We start from the raw sequence: 22,613 nt of genomic DNA on the forward strand, positions 1-22,613 counted from the left end.
GGTGAGTGAACGTAATGATATGTGTGGGGAGTGAACGTTAATGATATATGTGGGTGAGCGAACGTGAATGATATGTGTGGGTGAGAGAACGTGAATGATATGTGTGGGTGAGAGAACGTGAATGATATGTGTGGGTGAGTGAACGTTAATGATATGTGTGGGTGAGTGAACGTTAATGATATGTGTGGGTGAGCGAACGTGAATGATATGTGTGGGTGAGAGAACGTTAATGATATAGGGGGGAGAGAACTGAATGATATGTGTGGGTGAGAGAACGTGAATGATATGTGTGGGTGAGAGAACGTTAATGATATGTGTGGGTGAGTGAACGTGAATGATATATGTGGGTGAGTGAACGTTAATGATATGTGTGGGTGAGAGAACGTGAATGATATGTGTGGGTGAGTGAACGTTAATGATATGTGTGGGTGAGCGAACGTTAATGATATATGTGGGTGAGAGAACGTTAATGATATATGTGGGTGAGAGAACGTGAATGATATGTGTGGGTGAGTGAACGTTAATGATATGTGTGGGTGAGAGAACGTGAATGATATGTGTGGGTGAGTGAACGTTAATGATATATGTGGGTGAGTGAACGTTAATGATATGTGTGGGTGAGAGAACGTTAACGATATATGTGGGTGAGAGAACGTTAATGATATATGTGGGTGAGTGAACGTTAATGATATGTGTGGGTGAGAGAACGTGAATGATATGTGTGGGTGAGTGAACGTTAATGATATATGTGGGTGAGTGAACGTTAATGATATGTGTGGGTGAGAGAACGTTAACGATATATGTGGGTGAGTGAACGTTAATGATATGTGTGGGTGAGCGGTTGTATGAGACTGGCGGAAAGATGGATGTGATAACAATGTATATAATTACGGGATATCACTCTCCAAATGATGTATTTGTATGTTTTGTATCCATGTTAACCTTGTGGCCAAAAGGCCATTTGAATAAAATTTGAATAAAATTGAATTGAATTTGATTTGAATTATATTGAATGATGTGTATCATGTCCGTATAAAACTGTCAAGTCAAAGGAATTGAATTGAATTTACATGTACATAAACAGGTACCGTACCTATTAAATCAACCAATGACAATGACAAGATTTTATTCTCATAAACATATAAAATGTAGAGAATTATATACATACAAAATGTGTACAGGACATATTATATAACACATCGATATATTTGTTAAGCAAGAGATTATCTTAAATATTGCTGAGTCGTATACTTATTTGTTTAATTAATTTCACAAGTGATTTCAATTCATCGTCTACCACAAAATTAAAAATGGTATCAAACTTGAATGTACTGGGTCTTTCATAATAATATCTAGATATATATTTTTTTCTGTTTAAATAAAGAATGGAACTCGTCTCCTATTTCATTCAGGTTACACAGACTACAGATTCTATTTTCTCTTGGGATGTTATTTCATCTTCCGTATTCAATTGATAATTTAATGTTACAAGTTCGAAATTTACAAAAGAAATTAGCTAGCCTAGGAGGGAGGTCATGTAGATCTTTTTCTAGAACTAAGTCATATTTATAAATTATGTAACTGGTCCCTTTCAGAGAATTGAAAACATCATTTTTCCAATGAACATGTTTTTAGTGTATGGAAAACAGCATTTTTAAGCAACGTATACTAGTAAATTTTTGGTTTTCCAAAACATATAATAAATTACATTCGTCACAAATATTTTTGATATAGTTTGACAATTGTGTATTTCTTGATATTTGAAAAAAGATTGTTACTCAGTTTAGCATGAGTTGAATCTATCATTTTTGCCCAAAATCCAATCATACGAACTTTTATATTGATACTTGATATCTCGAAACCATTTCTAGTGAAATAAACCCCGAGATATTTAAAATTTTCACAATGAAATGTATATTTTGGGACACCGTCCCTCTCCCAAAAAACCATTACATTAGTCTTGTCAATGTTAACTTTAAGATGCCACAATTTTGAGTAGGTGTAAAATACATAAAGTTGTATTTGTAAATCTTTGACTGACTCTGCAAGTAGAATGGTATCATCGGCATACAACATTACGTACAACTTGAGATAAACTTTGAAAATACTAGATCTTCACCAAAAACCTTATTATCTCTAATCTAAAAAAGGAATTTTGATTTTTTCTGTTTTCATCTGAGTTTTATGAGCGGTAACCGCTGACCTCAGCGTTTTACGACATGCGTTCCTTATCGTATAAATCTTTTTAAATACTTGGTTACCATACTTTTTTATATAATCTTTTGACTTTTCTGTAATATATCTTGTTGACCTACAATCCTTACCTGCATTGTATACATAAGTTTGTGGGAAAATCAGGTTGTACTTGGATTAGGTTTTATTTGGGTGACACATACTCCTTCCGACATCAGTTTATTACCCTTGATTAAAAAACCTCTACAGGATCAGGCTAAGCAAACCATATTTAATTCTTTAGATATTTCTAGTAAATGTGATTTATATAAGTATGTAATAGACAATGTCACTTTACAATATTATCTAACCAAGCCATTACATAAACGACATAGAATTGCAATAACTAAGCTACGTTTGTCCGCACATAGTCTTGCTATAGAAGTTGGTAGAAGTAGAAACATTGTTATGAATAAAAGACTTTGTAACAACTGTTCTCAAAACGAAGTCGAGGATGAATTTCACTTTTTACTTATATGTTCTAAGTATTCAGATTTAAGGAAGAGATTTATCAAAATATTATTGGTATAAACCATCGGTCTTTAAAGTTTTGATTTCCTGAATTCAAATAAATAAAGGAACTGCATAGATTAGGTAAATTCGTTGTACATGCAAATAAAAAGAGAACGATGTGATATGTGGTTAATTATAAACTGCAAATTTTTTGATTGTACATTATATCAGAGACCTATATACTGTATATAGGTCTCTGATTATATATGTTCCCAAATTGGTAAGATTATACGATAAAAGTAATAAATATCACATATATAAGTATAATGATGTAGATAGATCTTTATATTATGTACCTTATGTGATAAGTATATCAGGTATGTTGATCTCCATATGTTATCCTTTGTATTTTGTACAATATGAAGTATTATGTATTATGTTTGTACAAAACTGATTGGCTGTCAAGCGAAAATAATAAAAGGAATTGAACCAGGTTGGATAATTGTTCAGTTTTAGGACAAAAACGACGAGGAATCTGGCACTTTCCCAAAACAGACAATAGTCTGTACCTGTAATTAGCACCTATTGTTCTCACCCTTGTCACACCCCTACCTGTGTACAATGTTAAATAGGACAAGTTAGCTGAACGGGACCTAGATAATAATAGATTCTAGTTCAACAGTAACACCGACTTATACATGTACACGTAACGATCTTCACAGCGATAATAATCACTCTATAGGCGGGTTTAACTGTAACACTTGTTTGTAACAGTGACCTGCACGATATGTGCACGTGGACATTTTGTCTAAGTCTGTCAATATCTGTTTTCTCCTGAATTAATTTTATCTGTATGAGGTAGGTGAGACATTTCCTTCATGAGTTACTTCCCCTTAGCCTTGTGTTAACTGTTACCATATCTATACAATTTTATCAATAAAATAAGTTGGAAAGGAATAACCGTATCATAAATAAATATTTAACTTAATTTTTATACAGGTGTCTTTATTGTCCAAAATCAGTTGATTTTCACTGGGAAGGTATTCCATCTGGTCACGTGCTGTCAATCAAAATATGCCTTCATACAGATACATCCATGGTAGACTGGATTACCTGCCTTAGTAGCATTTCTCTCCGCTAGGTTGCGCTCATGATACTTGTATTTTCGAAGCGAAGCCTAGCGGAGAGTAGAAAAACTACGGCAGGTAATCCAGTCTACATCCCTAGTATATAGGTCTCTGATACATCATCCTAAAAATTGTCCAAAAGATGAGGATGTTCAGTTTTAAAACGCCACAAAGTTGGAAATAAATATGGCAATATTTCTGAGCTAGTGCCCTCATCCAGTATTTTGTATGTCCATCTCGTCACGTGTTGTTTTAAGTGCTGTTTTAAAACGTATAGTTTTGCATGTCCATCTCGTCACGTGCTGTTCAAAAAGTGTCCATCTCGTTAAGTGCTGTTTTAAAACGTATTGATTTGTACCCAACTAACGTTACACATTGTAATGTGTCGGTATGAATGAAATAAAATCTTAAAAATCTGAAGAACTATGACAGTAACTGCTAGACTATTTTCTGCCAAAAATACCGCAGTCGAAAACTCTCAGCAAACAGTCTTTGTTAAGGTTTCTGTGCGTCGAGACTATCAGTGTACTTAACCAAAACCGGTTATTTTAAAGGTCAACAGGCCGCCTTAGAATGCATATATAGATCTGGTGTGGGCGCGGCACCTATACAGACCGTACCGTCATACACAGGTGAATTTAGTCGGGGACGTGTACTGTTGGGGCATGAACCGGGCTTTATAATGTATATCGATATGATCTACAAATTCAAAAAGAAGAATACAAGTATTAGTGCACAATTTTCTTTACAAAGTTATACAAAACATATAAATAAACTATTTATATAACATTCAACAAAATAACAACATATGTGGAGGACAAATTATGAGACTTTTATGAAATAGCACGGGTTCCTTGAAGTTTAGATACAGTGTATTGTTAGGTTTTAAGATATATGTAAAACACCGCGAACCAGAATCAAATTGTCCCATGTTGGTTTATGTGACAAGTTGACGTATGGCGATCTGACAAATGACAACTTTATTATGTAACAGACTTCTTAAGAGCATTTACTATACAAGTAACAAGTACCCACAGTCAAGTTATAAAAACCTAAATATATTTTACATATATATGAAACTGTTTACAAATAACAAGTAACACGATTTAACTTCAGTCTGTTTATAAAACCATGATATATCGATATGATAATTTATATTGACATGCGTAAGGTATATGTCACAAACTTGTTCCGTGTTTACAAACATCACCGACAAGTAAAATCACCCTTGCGGAACGCTTGCGGTCTACAATTCAGTCGACAGTAGCAGCAATACGTACATGGTAGCTACAGGGCGTTCGGTCGGCTGTGAATTTCTATAAAATGTCTTCTAAAGAAAAAGAAATGGAGTCAAACACTTCCAACACTTTGGAAGTTGAGGATGGTGGAGAAAAGCTTAATAAGAGGGAAACATGGTCAACAAAAATGGACTTCCTCCTGGCCTGTATCGGATTTTCGGTGGGATTGGGAAACGTGTGGAGGTTCCCGTACCTGTGCTACAAAAACGGAGGAGGTTGGTGGAGATTTTTATGTTCCCCGATTTTGTTATATTCTCTATGCCTGATATATTTTACATTTTTTGTATGCCTGAGATATTTTATCTTGATATCAAGCTTACAAATACAGCGTTAGAGTATTCTCCAGTTGGTCATAAAGTAACATTAAAGACACCATGAACTTTGTTTGAATGGTGAGCACATGAATTCCTTTAATGCTCGTTTAATAAATAAGGAGAGAACTGATAGCCGTCATGAAAGTCTACAGACAGATGTTTTATTTAGGTTAAATTGTTGTAGGTGTGGAGAGACATATTTTACCTACATGCATGTGTAGGTATATTTGTATCGGGGCGGTATCATCACCACATACAGGCCCTACAGCTACATAACTGATTGGCCCGTTTTGGCATGTTCTTTATGATGTAATATGTAAAGGGAGAGAGCTCATTATCATAAATCAGAATAGAAAATGACAAGTATATAGTGATGTGTGTGTACTGTGTACGTAGTATATAGTGATGTGTGTACTGTGTACGTAGTATATAGTGATGTGTGTGTACTGTGTACGTAGTATATAGTGATGTGTGTGAATTGTGTATGTAGTATAAAGTGATGTGTGTGTACTGTGTACGTAGTATATAGTGATGTGTGTACTGTGTACGTAGTATATAGTGATGTGTGTGTACTGTGTACGTAGTATATAGTGATGTGTGTGTACTGTGTACGTAGTATATAGTGATGTGTGTGTACTTTGTACGTAGTATATAGTGATGTGTGTGTACTGTGTACGTAGTATATAGTGATGTGTGTGTACTGTGTACGTAGTATATAGTGATGTGTGTGTACTGTGTACGTAGTATATAGTGATGTGTGTGTACTTTGTACGTAGTATATAGTGATGTGTGTGTACTGTGTACGTAGTATATAGTGATGTGTGTGTACTGTGTACGTAGTATATAGTGATGTGTGTACTGTGTACGTAGTATATAGTGATGTGTGTGTACTGTGTATATAGTATATAGTGATGTGTGTACTGTGTACGTAGTATATAGTATATAGTGATGTGTGTACTGTGTATGTAGTATATAGTGATGTGTGTGTACTGTGTATATAGTATATAGTGATGTGTGTGTATTGTGTATGTAGTATATAGTGATGTGTGTACTGTGTACGTAGTATATAGTGATGTGTGTGTACTGTATACGTAGTATATAGTGATGTGTGTGTTTACTCTGTACGTTGTAAATATAGACCCCTTCACACCTTCAGCCTTTACCACGGATAAGGAAATTTCTGCAAATCGCTATAGCAGGATAAACAATAATTACCATTGTGGTAAAGGTGATTTAAACCTATAGATCAAACTGATATATTGACATGCGCAGTGGATAAAATAACTAAACGTTAAAAATCAGTCTCTGGATGTACATCCATGTAATTTAATCATTTCTCAACTCGAACTGCAGACCAACTTATCTAGTCAGGTATTGTCATTTATCTGACGAGGATCAGGTTTGTCCTGTAAAAAATCAAAGGACTTTCCTGGTAATTATACATGTATACAGTTCTGGGGCATACGTGTGTAGTATGCTATAAATTCGTCTGTCTCGGAAAAGTCGGTGGTAGTCGGCCAAATATGGTTGTATTTTAAATACCTAGTACCATATTATATTCTCTACAAGGACAACACTTTTGTTTGTTTGGTTTGTTTTTGTTTAACGTCCTATTAACAGCCAGGGTCATTTAAGGACGTGCCAGGTTTTGGAGGTGGAGGAAAGCCGGAGTACCCGGAGAAAAACCACCGGCCTACGGTCAGTACCTGGCAACTGCCCCACGTAGGTTTCGAACTCGCAACCCAGTGGTGGAGGGCTAGTGATAAAGTGTCGGGACACCTTAACCACTCGGCCACCGCGGCAACACAATTAAATAAACACATATAAATAGAAATAGTAGAAAAAAGTCTGATGGATCGAGCTCAGGTGAATTAGGCGTATGTTCAATCAATTTAAAGCCACAGTCGTGAATGGCAGCCATGCCAATGACAGACTTGTGAACAGGAGCATTGTCCTGATGGAATAACACACCTTTAGTGAGCTTTCCGCGGCGCTTAAGTTTAATCTTTTCCCTTACCCTAACGGAACAGTCTCTGCCTTCTTTGGCGGGGTAGAGCCAGGGTGCTTCCTTTGGCGGGGGAGAGCCAGGGTGCTTCCTTTGGCGGGGGAGAGCCAGGGTGCTTCCTTTGGCGGGGGAGAGCCAGGGTGCTTCCTTTGGCGGGGGTAGAGCCAGGGTGTTTCCTTTGGCGGGGGAGAGCCAGGGTGCTTCCTTTGGCGGGGGAGAGCCAGGGTGCTTCCTTTGGCGGGGGAGAGCCAGGGTGCTTCCTTTGGCGGGGGAGAGCCAGGGTGCTTCCTTTGGCGGGGGAGAGCCAGGGTGCTTCCTTTGGCGGGGTAGAGCCAGGGTGTTTCCTTTGGCGGGGGAGAGCCAGGGTGCTTCCTTTGGCGGGGGAGAGCCAGGGTGCTTCCTTTGTTTCGATTGTTGTTTGACCTCTGGGGTGAAATGATGGACCCATGTTTCATCCATAGTGACAAATCTCTGAAGAATGTTGGCAGGATCTTCCTAGAAAAGATTAAGATTAGCACGCGATAATTTGCGCCTGGTGTGCTTCTGATCAACTGTCAGAAGTCTTGGTACCCATCGGGCCGAAAGCTTTCTCATTGCAAGAACCTCGATCAGAATGGAAAGTACTCTTTCCTGTGAACTGCCAACTCTACTGGCTATATATCTTTCTGTGACTCGTCTGTCAGTCATAACAATATCATGAACTTTATTGACCATTTCTGGGGTTTGCAACATTGACAGGCCATCCAGGTCGGGGTCATCATCAAGGCTTTGGCGGCCGCGCTGAAATCCCGCCACCCACCTTTTCACTGTAGTATGTAAAGGGGCATCTTTCCATAGTGTTGCTACCATATCATTATGGATATCCTTAGGTGTTAAGCCTATTTTATGCAAATATTGGATCACTGCTCTTTCACCGATTGTGTCCATTTTGCAAAAGCCGCTTGTCTTGTTTACTTTAGAGTGCTACCTCGTCGATATAAACTAATCAAATGAGACCAGTCCTTGGGTACACAGCCCTATATAGTCAGAAAATAGTAGGACTTAAAAAGAACACCATTGAGTACCTCCTTCAATACGAGGCTCACAACATATCAATCATCCCTCGTAGAATTGTTGAATGTGTGGATAATTTTTCATACTTAGGAGTAATGTTAAGTTACAATAATAAATTTATTAATGTTTCTGTTCAAGCACGGAAAGCCATGTTTCATTATTTTTAAAATGCTCAAATTTAAATCTTGATATAAAACCTACGCTTCAGCTTTATAAGAGAATAAAATACTGGTTTAAAGTGAGAACAGTTTTATCTATAACAGTTTTTATTTTTTGGTTTTGAGTGGAGATAGAAATGTACATTGTATTCAACTGGGAAAATATTATTAGGGATTATTTGAATAAACTAGGATTTGGTGAGGCTTGGTGGCACCCATTCAATATATATGTAATCAAAAATTAACTCTTCTAGAGATTAAACCGAGACTGTTTTATCAAGGGGAGCAAACTCTACGAGCTACTTGTGATACATCACCTAAATGTTATCATATGAATATCTAATCGTTGATAAACTTTCTCTTTAATTCTTCTATCTTAATATATACCTGTCATATACAGAATAGGTCTCACTAATTTACGTATTTTGGCGAAAATTCAAGGAGAAACACGCCTCAATGCCGAGTTCAACAGTCCGTTCAACTTTGAGAATAATTCAAAGTTTTTTTTATCTACAGTCAAACCTGTCCATAAAGGACATCAAAGGGACAGATCAATAGTGTCCTTAATAGACAGGTGTCATTTATACGGAGGTTAATGTTATAGTAAGTTGGGAGGAGTGGGTCTGATGAGTCTGTCCTTTATAGACAAGTGTCCTTTTTATAGAGGTGTTCTTTATAACTTATTTAACTGTACTCGTTACTCGATACTCGGTATTCGGTACACGTTACTCGGTATTCAGTACTTGGTACTCGGTACTCGGTACTGTACTCAATATTCGGTATTGTACTCGTTACTCGGTATTCGATATTCGGAACTCGATATTCGGTACTCGGTACTGTACTCGATATTCGGTACTCGGTACTATACTCGATATTCGGTACTGTACTCGGTACTCGGTTTTCGGTATTCCGTATTCGGTGTTCGGTACTCGGTACTCGGTACTCGGTATTCGGTACTCGGTTCTCGGTACTCGGTGTTTGGTGTTCGGTATTCGGTATTCGGTACTCGGTACTCGGTACTCGGTATTCGGTACTCGGTACTCGGTACTCGGTATTCTTTTTTCGGTGTTCGGTGTTCGGTGTTCGGTACTCGTCACTGTACTCGGTACTCGGTGTTCGGTACTCGGTACTCGGTACTCGGTGTTCGGTGTTCGGTATTCGGTATTCGGTACTCGGTACCCGGTACTCGGTGTTCGGTGTTCGGTATTCGGTACTCGGTACTCGGTGTTTGGTGTTCGGTATTCGGTACTCGGTATTCGGTATTCGGTACTCGGTACTCGGTATTCGGTATTCGGTTTTCGGTGTTCGGTACTCGTCACTGTACTCGGAACTCGGTTTTCGGTACTCGGTATTCGGTATTCGGTATTCGGTACTCGGTAGTCGGTGTTCGGTATTCGGTACTCGGTTCTCGGTACTCGGTACTCGGTAATCGGTTTTCGGTGTTTGGTGTTCGGTGTTCGGTGTTCGGTGTTCGGTGTTCGGTGTTCGGTACTCGTCACTGTACTCGGAACTCGGTTTTCGGTACTCGGTATTCGGTATTCGGTATTCGGTACTCGGTAGTCGGTGTTCGGTATTCGGTACTCGGTTCTCGGTACTCGGTACTCGGTACTCGGTATTCGGTTTTCGGTGTTCGGTGTTCGGTGTTCGGTACTCGTCACTGTACTCGGAACTCGGTTTTCGGTACTCGGTATTCGGTATTCGGTATTCGGTACTCGGTAGTCGGTGTTCGGTATTCGGTACTCGGTTCTCGGTACTCGGTACTCGGTACTCGGTAATCGGTTTTCGGTGTTTGGTGTTCGGTGTTCGGTGTTCGGTGTTCGGTACTCGTCACTGAACTCGGAACTCGGTTTTCGGTACTCGGTATTCGGTATTCGGTATTCGGTACTCGGTAGTCGGTGTTCGGTATTCGGTACTCGGTTCTCGGTACTCGGTACTCGGTACTCGGTATTCTTGAAAAGGCCGACAGGACAGAGGATTGACGCGACCATTTTATTTCATGGATGAAATAATGTACACCATAAGTACAGGTTACCTGTTTCGCGAGTTATTCTGTAATTTAAAACCTCATGAAAATTAACAAAACGCGAAACTCAGTTCCCTCTCACAGACCCTGACCGTGACCTACTTTATTCAGTAAATCAGAGAAATAGGAATGTCCCCAGTAAAGTAGGTTAGACAATGAAGTCTAACTTTTTCGACACGATTCACGATATCATATTTCCACGTTTTAACCAATATTAAAGGTAATGGGATTTTTTTCTCGGCTGTGTTGGATTTCACATGCATTGTACGCTCAACACAGTCAGGACCTTCAGCCTAGTTTACTTGATCTTTTCTACTAAAGGATGCAAATTTGGTCCTCGAGAAAAGTCTCGCAAATGATATAACATAAAATATAACAATAATATACAGGAAATATACACTGTACAATGTCAGACACTCGCCACCTGTTATAGTGATATATAAACCGACACGTGCTGTACAATGTCAGACACTGTACAATGTCAGACACTCACCACCTGTTATAGTGATATATAAACCGACACGTGCTGTACAATGTCAGACACTGTACAATGTCAGACACTGTACAATGTCAGACACTCACCACCTGTTATAGTGATATATAAACCGACACGTGCTGTGCAATGTCAGACACTGTACAATGTCAGACACTCACCACCTGTTATAGTGATATATAAACCGACACGTGCTGTACAATGTCAGACACTGTACAATGTCAGACACTCACCACCTGTTATAGTGATATATAAACCGACACGTGCTGTACAATGTCAGACACTGTACAATGTCAGACACTCACCACCTGTTATAGTGATATATAAACCGACACGTGCTGTACAATGTCAGACACTGTACAATGTCAGACACTGTACAATGTCAGACAATGTACAATGTCAGACATTGTACAATGTCAGACACTCGCCACCTGTAATAGTGATGCATAAACCGACACGTGCTGTACAATGTCAGACGCTGTACAATGTCAGACACTCACCATCTGTATAAACCGACACGTGCTGTACAATGTCAGACGCTGTACAATGTCAGACACTCACCACCTGTATAAACCGACACGTGCTGTACGATGTCAGACACTGTACGATGTCAGACACTGTACCATGTCAGACACTGTACAATGTCAGACACTCGCCACCTGTTATAGTGGTGTATAAACCGACACGTGCTGTACAATGTCAGACACTGTACAATGTCAGAAACTCGCAACCTGTTATAGTGATATATAAACCGACACGTGCTGTACAATGTCAGACACTGTACAATGTCAGACACTGTACAATGTCAGACACTCACCACCTGTTATAGTGATATATAAACCGACACGTGCTGTACAATGTCAGACGCTGTACAATGTCAGACACTCACCACCTGTTATAGTGATATATAAACCGACACGTGCTGTACAATGTCAGACACTGTACAATGTCAGACACTCACCACCTGTTATAGTGATATATAAACCGACACGTGCTGTACAATGTCAGACACTGTACAATGTCAGACACTGTACAATGTCAGACACTCACCACCTGTTATAGTGATATATAAACCGACACGTGCTGTACAATGTCAGACACTGTACAATGTCAGACAATGTACAATGTCAGACATTGTACAATGTCAGACACTCGCCACCTGTAATAGTGATGCATAAACCGACACGTGCTGTACAATGTCAGACGCTGTACAATGTCAGACACTCATCACCTGTATAAACCGACACGTGCTGTACAATGTCAGACGCTGTACAATGTCAGACACTCACCACCTGTATAAACCGACACGTGCTGTACGATGTCAGACACTGTACGATGTCAGGCACTGTACCATGTCAGACACTGTACAATGTCAGACACTCGCCACCTGTTATAGTGGTGTATAAACCGACACGTGCTGTACAATGTCAGACACTGTACAATGTCAGACACTCGCAACCTGTTATACTGGTGTATAAACCGACACGTGCTGTACAATGTCAGACAATGTACAATGTCAGACACTGTACAATGTCAGACACTCACCACCTGTTATAGTGATATATAAACCGACACGTGCTGTACAATGTCAGACACTGTACAATGTCAGACACTCACCACCTGTTATAGTGATATATAAACCGACACGTGCTGTACAATGTCAGACACTGTACAATGTCAGACACTCACCACCTGTTATAGTGATGTATAAACCGACACGTGCTGTACAATGTCAGACACTGTACAATGTCAGACACTCACCACCTGTATAAACCGACACGTGCTGTACAATGTCAGACACTGTACAATGTCAGACACTCACCACCTGTTATAGTGATGTATAAACCGACACGTGATGTACAATGTCCGACACTGTACAATATCAGACACTCACCACCTGTTATAGTGATATATAAACCGACACGTGCTGTACAATGTCAGACACTACAATGTCAGACACTGTACGATGTCAGACATTGTACAATGTCAGACACTCACCACCTGTTATAGTGATATATAAACCGACACGTGCTGTACAATGTCAGACACTGTACAATGTCAGACACTCACCACCTGTATAAACCGACACGTGCTGTACAATGTCAGACACTGTACAATGTCAGATACTCGCCACCTGTTATAGTGATGTATAAACCGACACGTGATGTACAATGTCAGACACTGTACAATATCAGACACTCACCACCTGTTATAGTGATATATAAACCGACACGTGCTGTACAATGTCAGACACTGTACAATGTCAGACACTCACCACCTGTTATAGTGATATATAAACCGACACGTGCTGTACAATGTCAGACGCTGTACAATGTCAGACACTCACCACCTGTTATAGTGATATATAAACCGACACGTGCTGTACAATGTCAGACACTGTACAATGTCAGACACTCACCACCTGTTATAGTGATATATAAACCGACACGTGCTGTACAATGTCAGACACTGTACAATGTCAGACACTGTACAATGTCAGACACTCACCACCTGTTATAGTGATATATAAACCGACACGTGCTGTACAATGTCAGACACTGTACAATGTCAGACACTCACCACCTGTATAAACCGACACGTGCTGTACAATGTCAGACACTGGACAATGTCAGACACTCACCACCTGTTATAGTGATGTATAAACCGACACGTGATGTACAATGTCAGACACTGTACAATATCAGACACTCACCACCTGTTATAGTGATATATAAACCGACACGTGCTGTACAATGTCAGACACTGTACAATGTCAGACACTCACCACCTGTTATAGTGATATATAAACCGACACGTGCTGTACAATGTCAGACACTCACCACCTGTGTAAACCGACACGTGCTGTACAATGTCAGACACTGTACAATGTCAGACACTCGCCACCTGTTCTAGTGATGTATAAACCGACACGTGATATACAATGTCAGACACTGTACAATATCAGACACTCACCACCTGTTATAGTGATATATAAACCGACACGTGCTGTACAATGTCAGACACTGTACAATGTCAGACACTCACCACCTGTTATAGTGATGTATAAACCGACACGTGCTGTACAATGTCAGACACTGTACAATGTCAGACACTCACCACCTGTTATAGTGATATATAAACCGACACGTGCTGTACAATGTCAGACACTACAATGTCAGACACTGTACGATGTCAGACATTGTACAATGTCAGACACTCACCACCTGTTATAGTGATATATAAACCGACACGTGCTGTACAATGTCAGACACTGTACAATGTCAAACACTCACCACCTGTATAAACCGACACGTGCTGTACAATGTCAGACACTGTACAATGTCAGATACTCGCCACCTGTTATAGTGATGTATAAACCGACACGTGATGTACAATGTCAGACACTGTACAATATCAGACACTCACCACCTGTTATAGTGATATATAAACCGACACGTGCTGTACAATGTCAGACACTGTACAATGTCAGACACTCACCACCTGTTATAGTGATATATAAACCGACACGTGCTGTACAATGTCAGACGCTGTACAATGTCAGACACTCACCACCTGTTATAGTGATATATAAACCGACACGTGCTGTACAATGTCAGACACTCACCACCTGTTATAGTGATATATAAACCGACACGTGCTGTACAATGTCAGACACTGTACAATGTCAGACACTGTACAATGTCAGACACTCACCACCTGTTATAGTGATATATAAACCGACACGTGCTGTACAATGTCAGACACTGTACAATGTCAGACACTCACCACCTGTTATAGTGATATATAAACCGACACGTGCTGTACAATGTCAGACACTGTACAATGTCAGACACTCACCACCTGTGTAAACCGACACGTGCTGTACAATGTCAGACACTGTACAATGTCAGACACTCGCCACCTGTTCTAGTGATGTATAAACCGACACGTGATATACAATGTCAGACACTGTACAATATCAGACACTCACCACCTGTTATAGTGATATATAAACCGACACGTGCTGTACAATGTCAGACACTGTACAATGTCAGACACTCACCACCTGTTATAGTGATGTATAAACCGACACGTGCTGTACAATGTCAGACACTGTACAATGTCAGACACTCACCACCTGTTATAGTGATATATAAACCGACACGTGCTGTACAATGTCAGACACTACAATGTCAGACACTGTACGATGTCAGACATTGTACAATGTCAGACACTCACCACCTGTTATAGTGATATATAAACCGACACGTGCTGTACAATGTCAGACACTGTACAATGTCAGACACTCACCACCTGTATAAACCGACACGTGCTGTACAATGTCAGACACTGTACAATGTCAGATACTCGCCACCTGTTATAGTGATGTATAAACCGACACGTGATGTACAATGTCAGACACTGTACAATATCAGACACTCACCACCTGTTATAGTGATATATAAACCGACACGTGCTGTACAATGTCAGACACTGTACAATGTCAGACACTCACCACCTGTTATAGTGATATATAAACCGACACGTGCTGTACAATGTCAGACGCTGTACAATGTCAGACACTCACCACCTGTTATAGTGATATATAAACCGACACGTGCTGTACAATGTCAGACACTGTACAATGTCAGACACTCACCACCTGTTATAGTGATATATAAACCGACACGTGCTGTACAATGTCAGACACTGTACAATGTCAGACACTGTACAATGTCAGACACTCACCACCTGTTATAGTGATATATAAACCGACACGTGCTGTACAATGTCAGACACTGTACAATGTCAGACACTCACCACCTGTATAAACCGACACGTGCTGTACAATGTCAGACACTGTACAATGTCAGACACTCACCACCTGTTATAGTGATGTATAAACCGACACGCGATGTACAATGTCAGACACTGTACAATATCAGACACTCACCACCTGTTATAGTGATATATAAACCGACACGTGCTGTACAATGTCAGACACTACAATGTCAGACACTGTACGATGTCAGACATTGTACAATGTCAGACACTCACCACCTGTTATAGTGATATATAAACCGACACGTGCTGTACAATGTCAGACAATGTACAATGTCAGACACTGTACAATGTCAGACATTCACCACCTGTTATAGTGATGTATAAACCGACACGTGCTGTACAATGTCAGACACTGTACAATGTCAGACACTCACCACCTGTTATAGTGATATATAAACCGACACGTGCTGTACAATGTCAGACACTGTACAATGTCAGACACTCACCACCTGTGTAAACCGACACGTGCTGTACAATGTCAGACACTGTACAATGTCAGACACTCGCCACCTGTTCTAGTGATGTATAAACCGACACGTGATGTACAATGTCAGACACTGTACAATATCAGACACTCACCACCTGTTATAGTGATATATAAACCGACACGTGCTGTACAATGTCAGACACTGTACAATGTCAGACACTCACCACCTGTTATAGTGATGTATAAACCGACACGTGCTGTACAATGTCAGACACTGTACAATGTCAGACACTCACCACCTGTTATAGTGATATATAAACCGACACGTGCTGTACAATGTCAGACACTGTACAATGTCAGACACTCACCACCTGTGTAAACCGACGTGCTGTACAATGTCAGACACTGTACAATGTCAAACACTCGCCACCTGTTCTAGTGATGTATAAACCGACACGTGATGTACAATGTCAGACACTGTACAATATCAGACACTCACCACCTGTTATAGTGATATATAAACCGACACGTGCTGTACAATGTCAGACACTGTACAATGTCAGACACTCACCACCTGTTATAGTGATATATAAACCGACACGTGCTGTACAATGTCAGACGCTGTACAATGTCAGACACTCACCACCTGTTATAGTGATATATAAACCGACACGTGCTGTACAATGTCAGACACTCACCACCTGTTATAGTGATATATAAACCGACACGTGCTGTACAATGTCAGACACTGTACAATGTCAGACACTGTACAATGTCAGACGCTGTACAATGTCAGACACTCACCACCTGTTATAGTGATGTATAAACCGACACGTGCTGTACAATGTCAGACACTGTACAATGTCAGACACTCACCACCTGTATAAATCGACACGTGCTGTACAATGTCAGACACTGTACAATGTTAGACACTCACCACCTGTTATAGTGGTGTATAAACCGACAAGTGCTGTACAATGTCAGACACTGTACAATGTCAGACACTCACCACCTGTATAAACCGACACGTGCTGTACAATGTCAGACACTGTACAATGTCAGACACTCACCACCTGTATAAACCGACACGTGTTGTACAATGTCAGACACTGTACAATGTCAGACACTGTACAATGCCAGACACTCGCCACCTGTATAAACCGACACGTGCTGTACAATGTCAGACACGGTACAATGTCAGACACTCACCACCTGTATAAACCGACACGTGCTGTACAATGTCAGACACTGTACAATGTCAGACACTGTACAATGTCAGACACTGTACAATGTCAGACACTGTACAATGTCAGACACTCGCCACCTGTATAAACCGACACGTGCTGTACAATGTCAGACACTGTACAATGTCAGACACTGTACAATGTCAGACACTCACCTCCTGTTGATAAAGAGTCGTTATATTTAGTTTGTCAAGGTTGTGAATTTAGAACAGACTTTGTTCGAAGGTTAATTATGGGTAGTCAAGGTTATAAAGGAAAGAGAACCAATATTGACATTGTACAATTAATATGTTTGATGGCACGGCCCACACGATTATAAAGCTGGTCTCCAGGGCGGGGATCATGATTTTACATTCATTATAAATACGAAGTCAACTGTTTATATGAGGGTACATGTTTCAGGTGAATTTTATGTGGATGTAATGGTCAGAGTTTTCACCTGACACGAAATATACAGCGATATATTGAACTAAACCAAATACATGTATGACGTCATCTGTTAAACCTCGGCAAAGTTAATTGTTCAAAAGGGGATTAGGCTTATCGAAGTTTTACAACTAATTTAACATCTTTATAAAACATTTTTGTTGAACTATGTACTAGATGTTACGGAACTACCTGTATATTACTCTTCAGATACTTACCTGTATATTTTTACAGACACAGTAAAGGAGACACGAGGTTCTCACTAATCACGTGATTTCAAGTTTCAAGTTTTTTATTCACCAAATGCAATACAGCATATAGGTTATACAAATACATAATACAATAAGCATACTGAACGTACTTCTCAAGAAGGCGGAACATAATTCCTTACATTATTACTATTACTTTATATAATCACTAACTATAAATTCATAAGACATTTTCTTTTATCTGTTGCTTGAATCAAAAATTTACCAAATTTACCAAAGTTTTAACATGTTTGCATGAAAGTAGTTCCATAAGCTTATAAACACTCGGATGTCTATAATAATATTGTTTTATAAACTTAAATCTTAACTCTGCATAAGCTTGGCAAAGTAGAATAAAATGCATTTCATCTTCTACATCATTTTAGTTACAGAATGTACAAATTCTTTCGCTTCTCGGAACAGAATTATAGCGTCCGGACTCAATATAAAGAGAGTGAGCATGCATACGAAATTGACTTAATATTTGTTTAGTTTTGGAGTTAAGAGCTTTTTCAAATAATATTGAATTTCAAAGCAATCAGCAAGGTATTTATAAATTTGACATTTTGAAGAATTATCGAATTCACTATGTAATTCCTGAATAAATATATCATGCAGACGTTGCATATATGTTTTCAAAGTCTGTTTTTCATTATGTACCTTTTGAGCAATCCAAACATAGTTAAAGCAATGTCTACATAACTCATTTTTTATCTCATAGACCCAGTTCAATTTATGATAAGGTCTTCTAATATTGAGCTCAAATAGAGCATCATAGCACGACTTTAATATACAATTATCTGTTCTTATCTTATCAACTTCAACCAATCTTTTATGATCATTATTTTACGATGTACATGTAAAGTATATCTACCAGTCTCGAAATACACCATGGAGCTATTGACTGTTTTCTTCACATTTAGTAGTCCTTTAAGGAATAAAAGGTGCACAGATTCTATTTTTGGTGCTGGGTGATGATTCCACACCTCACAACAGTATCAACTAGTTATAATTCAGTTTCAGCATTAAGCATATCATTTTTATTCTACTTTTAAGAAGATAAAACGCTTCCCTTCCCTGTGATGCTAATGTTTTCTGTGTCATGGTAAATCTTCCGTTATAATTAAAGACTAGGCCTAATCACGTGATTTAATGGTTTCTTGGTTGATAGTGTTTATCTTGTTTGTTTATTGGCGATGATACCAGCTCCTCTTTACTGATGCTTCATTATTAGGAAAATATTGTACAGTCTGAACAGTCGTGACTCACCAGCTTATATCACATACCTCACACATCATAACGGTCATTACTTATATCACATACCTCACACATCATAACGGTCATTACTTATATCACATACCTCACACATCATAACGGTCATTACTTATATCACATACCTCACACATCATAACGGTCATTACTTATATCACATACCTCACACATCATAACGGTCATTACTTATATCACATACCTCACACATCATAACGGTCATTACTTATATCACATACCTCACACATCATAACGGTCATTACTTATATCACATACCTCACACATCATAACGGTCATTACTTATATCACATACCTCACACATCATAACGGTCATTACTTAATCACATACCTCACACATCATAACGGTCATTACTTATATCACATACCTCACACATCATAACGGTCATTACTTATATCACATACCTCACACATCATAACGGTCATTACTTATATCACATACCTCACACATCATAACGGTCATTACTTATATCACATACCTCACACATCATAACGGTCATTACTTATATCACATACCTCACACATCATAACGGTCATTACTTATATCACATACCTCACACATAACGGTCATTACTTATATCACATACCTCACACATCATAACGGTCATTACTTAATCACATACCTCACACATCATAACGGTCATTACTTATATCACATACCTCACACATCATAACGGTCATTACTTATATCACATACCTCACACATCATAACGGTCATTACTTATATCACATACCTCACACATCATAACGGTCATTACTTAATCACATACCTCACACATCATAACGGTCATTACAGTTCTTAATCACATACCTCACACATCATAACGGTCATTACTTATATCACATACCTCACACATCATAACGGTCATTACTTATATCACATACCTCACACATCATAACGGTCATTACTTATATCACATACCTCACACATCATAACGGTCATTACTTAATCACATACCTCACACATCATAACGGTCATTACTTAATCACATACCTCACACATCATAACGGTCATTACAGTTATTAATCACATACCTCACACATCATAACGGTCATTACAGTTCTTAATCACATACCTCACACATCATAACGGCCATTACAGTTCTTAATCACATACCTCACACATCATAACGGCCATTACAGTTATTAATCACATACCTCACACATCATAACGGCCATTACAGTTATTAATCACATACCTCACACATCATAACGGCCATTACAGTTATTAATCACATACCTCACACATCATAACGGTCATTACAGTTCTTAATCACATTAAAGAAATCATTAAAACACATAAAAATATGGCAGTAGAGTAGGTTAGGCATTCATCGGACACATTCGGACAATTCACAAGAAATGGCCCCAGAAATATCGTGTTGTCTGATACAAACCAATATCTACACACGTAAGCTATCTTCATTTGCCGTTTCATTCAGAACTTTTCGGTATTTATCCTATAAGATAAGCAGGTGGCTACGACTAATTTCCGAATGTGATTTCTTGTTTTATCGGACATGTCAGGTATATATCGGACAGAAGTTTTAGGGAATATCAGACAATTAAAGACAGGTTGTGTTTTATCGGACTTATCGCTTTAAAATGCAGAATGGCGATCGTTTCCGAAGGACACTTACGATTCTTTCAACCAGAAACGATACGGAGCGAAGTTTCAAACTTTTTTGTCCGATGATTACCGCCTGTCTGATGAATGCCGATCCTACACTAGAGCCTTCGACATTTGCTAAGGACGTGTCGCGCATGCGCACGCGCACTCGGAGAGAAACCACTGACTTTTTAAGGAATTCTAACCTGACATCAGAAAAAGTCATCAACTAGATACAAGACCAATTTGTATAGTAACGTTGACTTCCATTAGTACTATCATTATTTTCCCGCGTGTTGGAATATGGCGGGAAATACTAGCCCTGTACACACGGAGTATAAGTTGGCAGATGCCTGTATCGTGCAAGGGTTTTCGGCCAATCAGATTAAAGCACATGTTACGGGTTTGATAAGGGTACGTGAATAGTCATTCTAGCTGTGACCGTCGCCCGGTTCGGTAGGTTTTTTGTATGTTTTATGTATACATTTAATGTCACTTGTTTCAATGGGTGCTTGTCGGAGCCAGGCTTCTTAATAAAAAAAATTCAAGCATGATTTTTGTGAAAAACCTGAAGCAGTGTCGGGCTGTTACACCCAAATTCTCAAATGACCTATTCTTATCGCCTTTTGTCCGTCGTCGTGCGTCGTGTGTTCGTAAATAATTTACATTTTCGACTTCTGAGAAACTTCTAAAACAATTTCAATGAAATATTGAAGAAACTTTGCATGGCAAAAGGTCAACCAAAATTGTGAATTTTATAGACTCCAACCCCCAGGGGACTCAGTGACGGGTCCAAAAGGGGTCAAATTTACTGACATTTCAAGAATCTTCTCAACTACCAGATATGGTAGAATCAAATACTCTTCATAGATGGAATGGTCTTAAGATGCTTTACTAAAATTGTGAATTTCTTGACCCAGGGGTCTCACGTTTTCCCCTGGGGAGGGGGTAAACTTTACTATAGTTTATATAGAGAAATCTCATTTTTGACTATTGTTCCATTTCTATTGGAATTTATTATAACTTGGTTAACATTATCAGCATGGGATAACAAATTGATGATATGCACATATTGCCCCTGACTGACCACAAGGAGCTCATGGGCGGAAGTAAAAGGGTCATATTAACTGAAATATTTCAAAACTCAGGTGACCGTTAAGACCCAAGGGTCGCTTGTTGAATAAATGCCGACTCTCTCCGTGCTAATGGCCGAACAGCTTACTGCTATTAATGTGTTGAGTTTATATATTTCGAGATGTTATACGTGTAAGGATTACATAGAGGGCTACCTGTAACTAGTACCGGTACCTACCTGTAACTAATACCGGTACCTACCTGTAACTAATACCGGTACCTACCTGTAACTAAAAC

General features: G+C 39.2%; 1 protein-coding gene across 1 annotated transcript in view; it reads left to right on the plus strand.

The window, feature by feature from the left end:
* Window positions 1–5,052: 5,052 nt before the first annotated feature.
* The window catches only part of LOC117329904 (sodium- and chloride-dependent GABA transporter 2-like), a 70,608-nt gene continuing 53,047 nt past the window's right edge, over window positions 5,053–22,613 (plus strand). The window contains exon 1 of the mRNA XM_033888124.1: window positions 5,053–5,325. Coding sequence (XP_033744015.1) covers window positions 5,136–5,325 — 190 coding nt within the window. The 5' untranslated portion in view covers window positions 5,053–5,135. The remainder of the gene's footprint in view (window positions 5,326–22,613) is intronic.

The sequence above is a fragment of the Pecten maximus genome, chromosome 6 (assembly GCF_902652985.1).
Source record: "Pecten maximus chromosome 6, xPecMax1.1, whole genome shotgun sequence".
NCBI classification, from domain to species: Eukaryota; Metazoa; Mollusca; class Bivalvia; order Pectinida; family Pectinidae; genus Pecten; species Pecten maximus.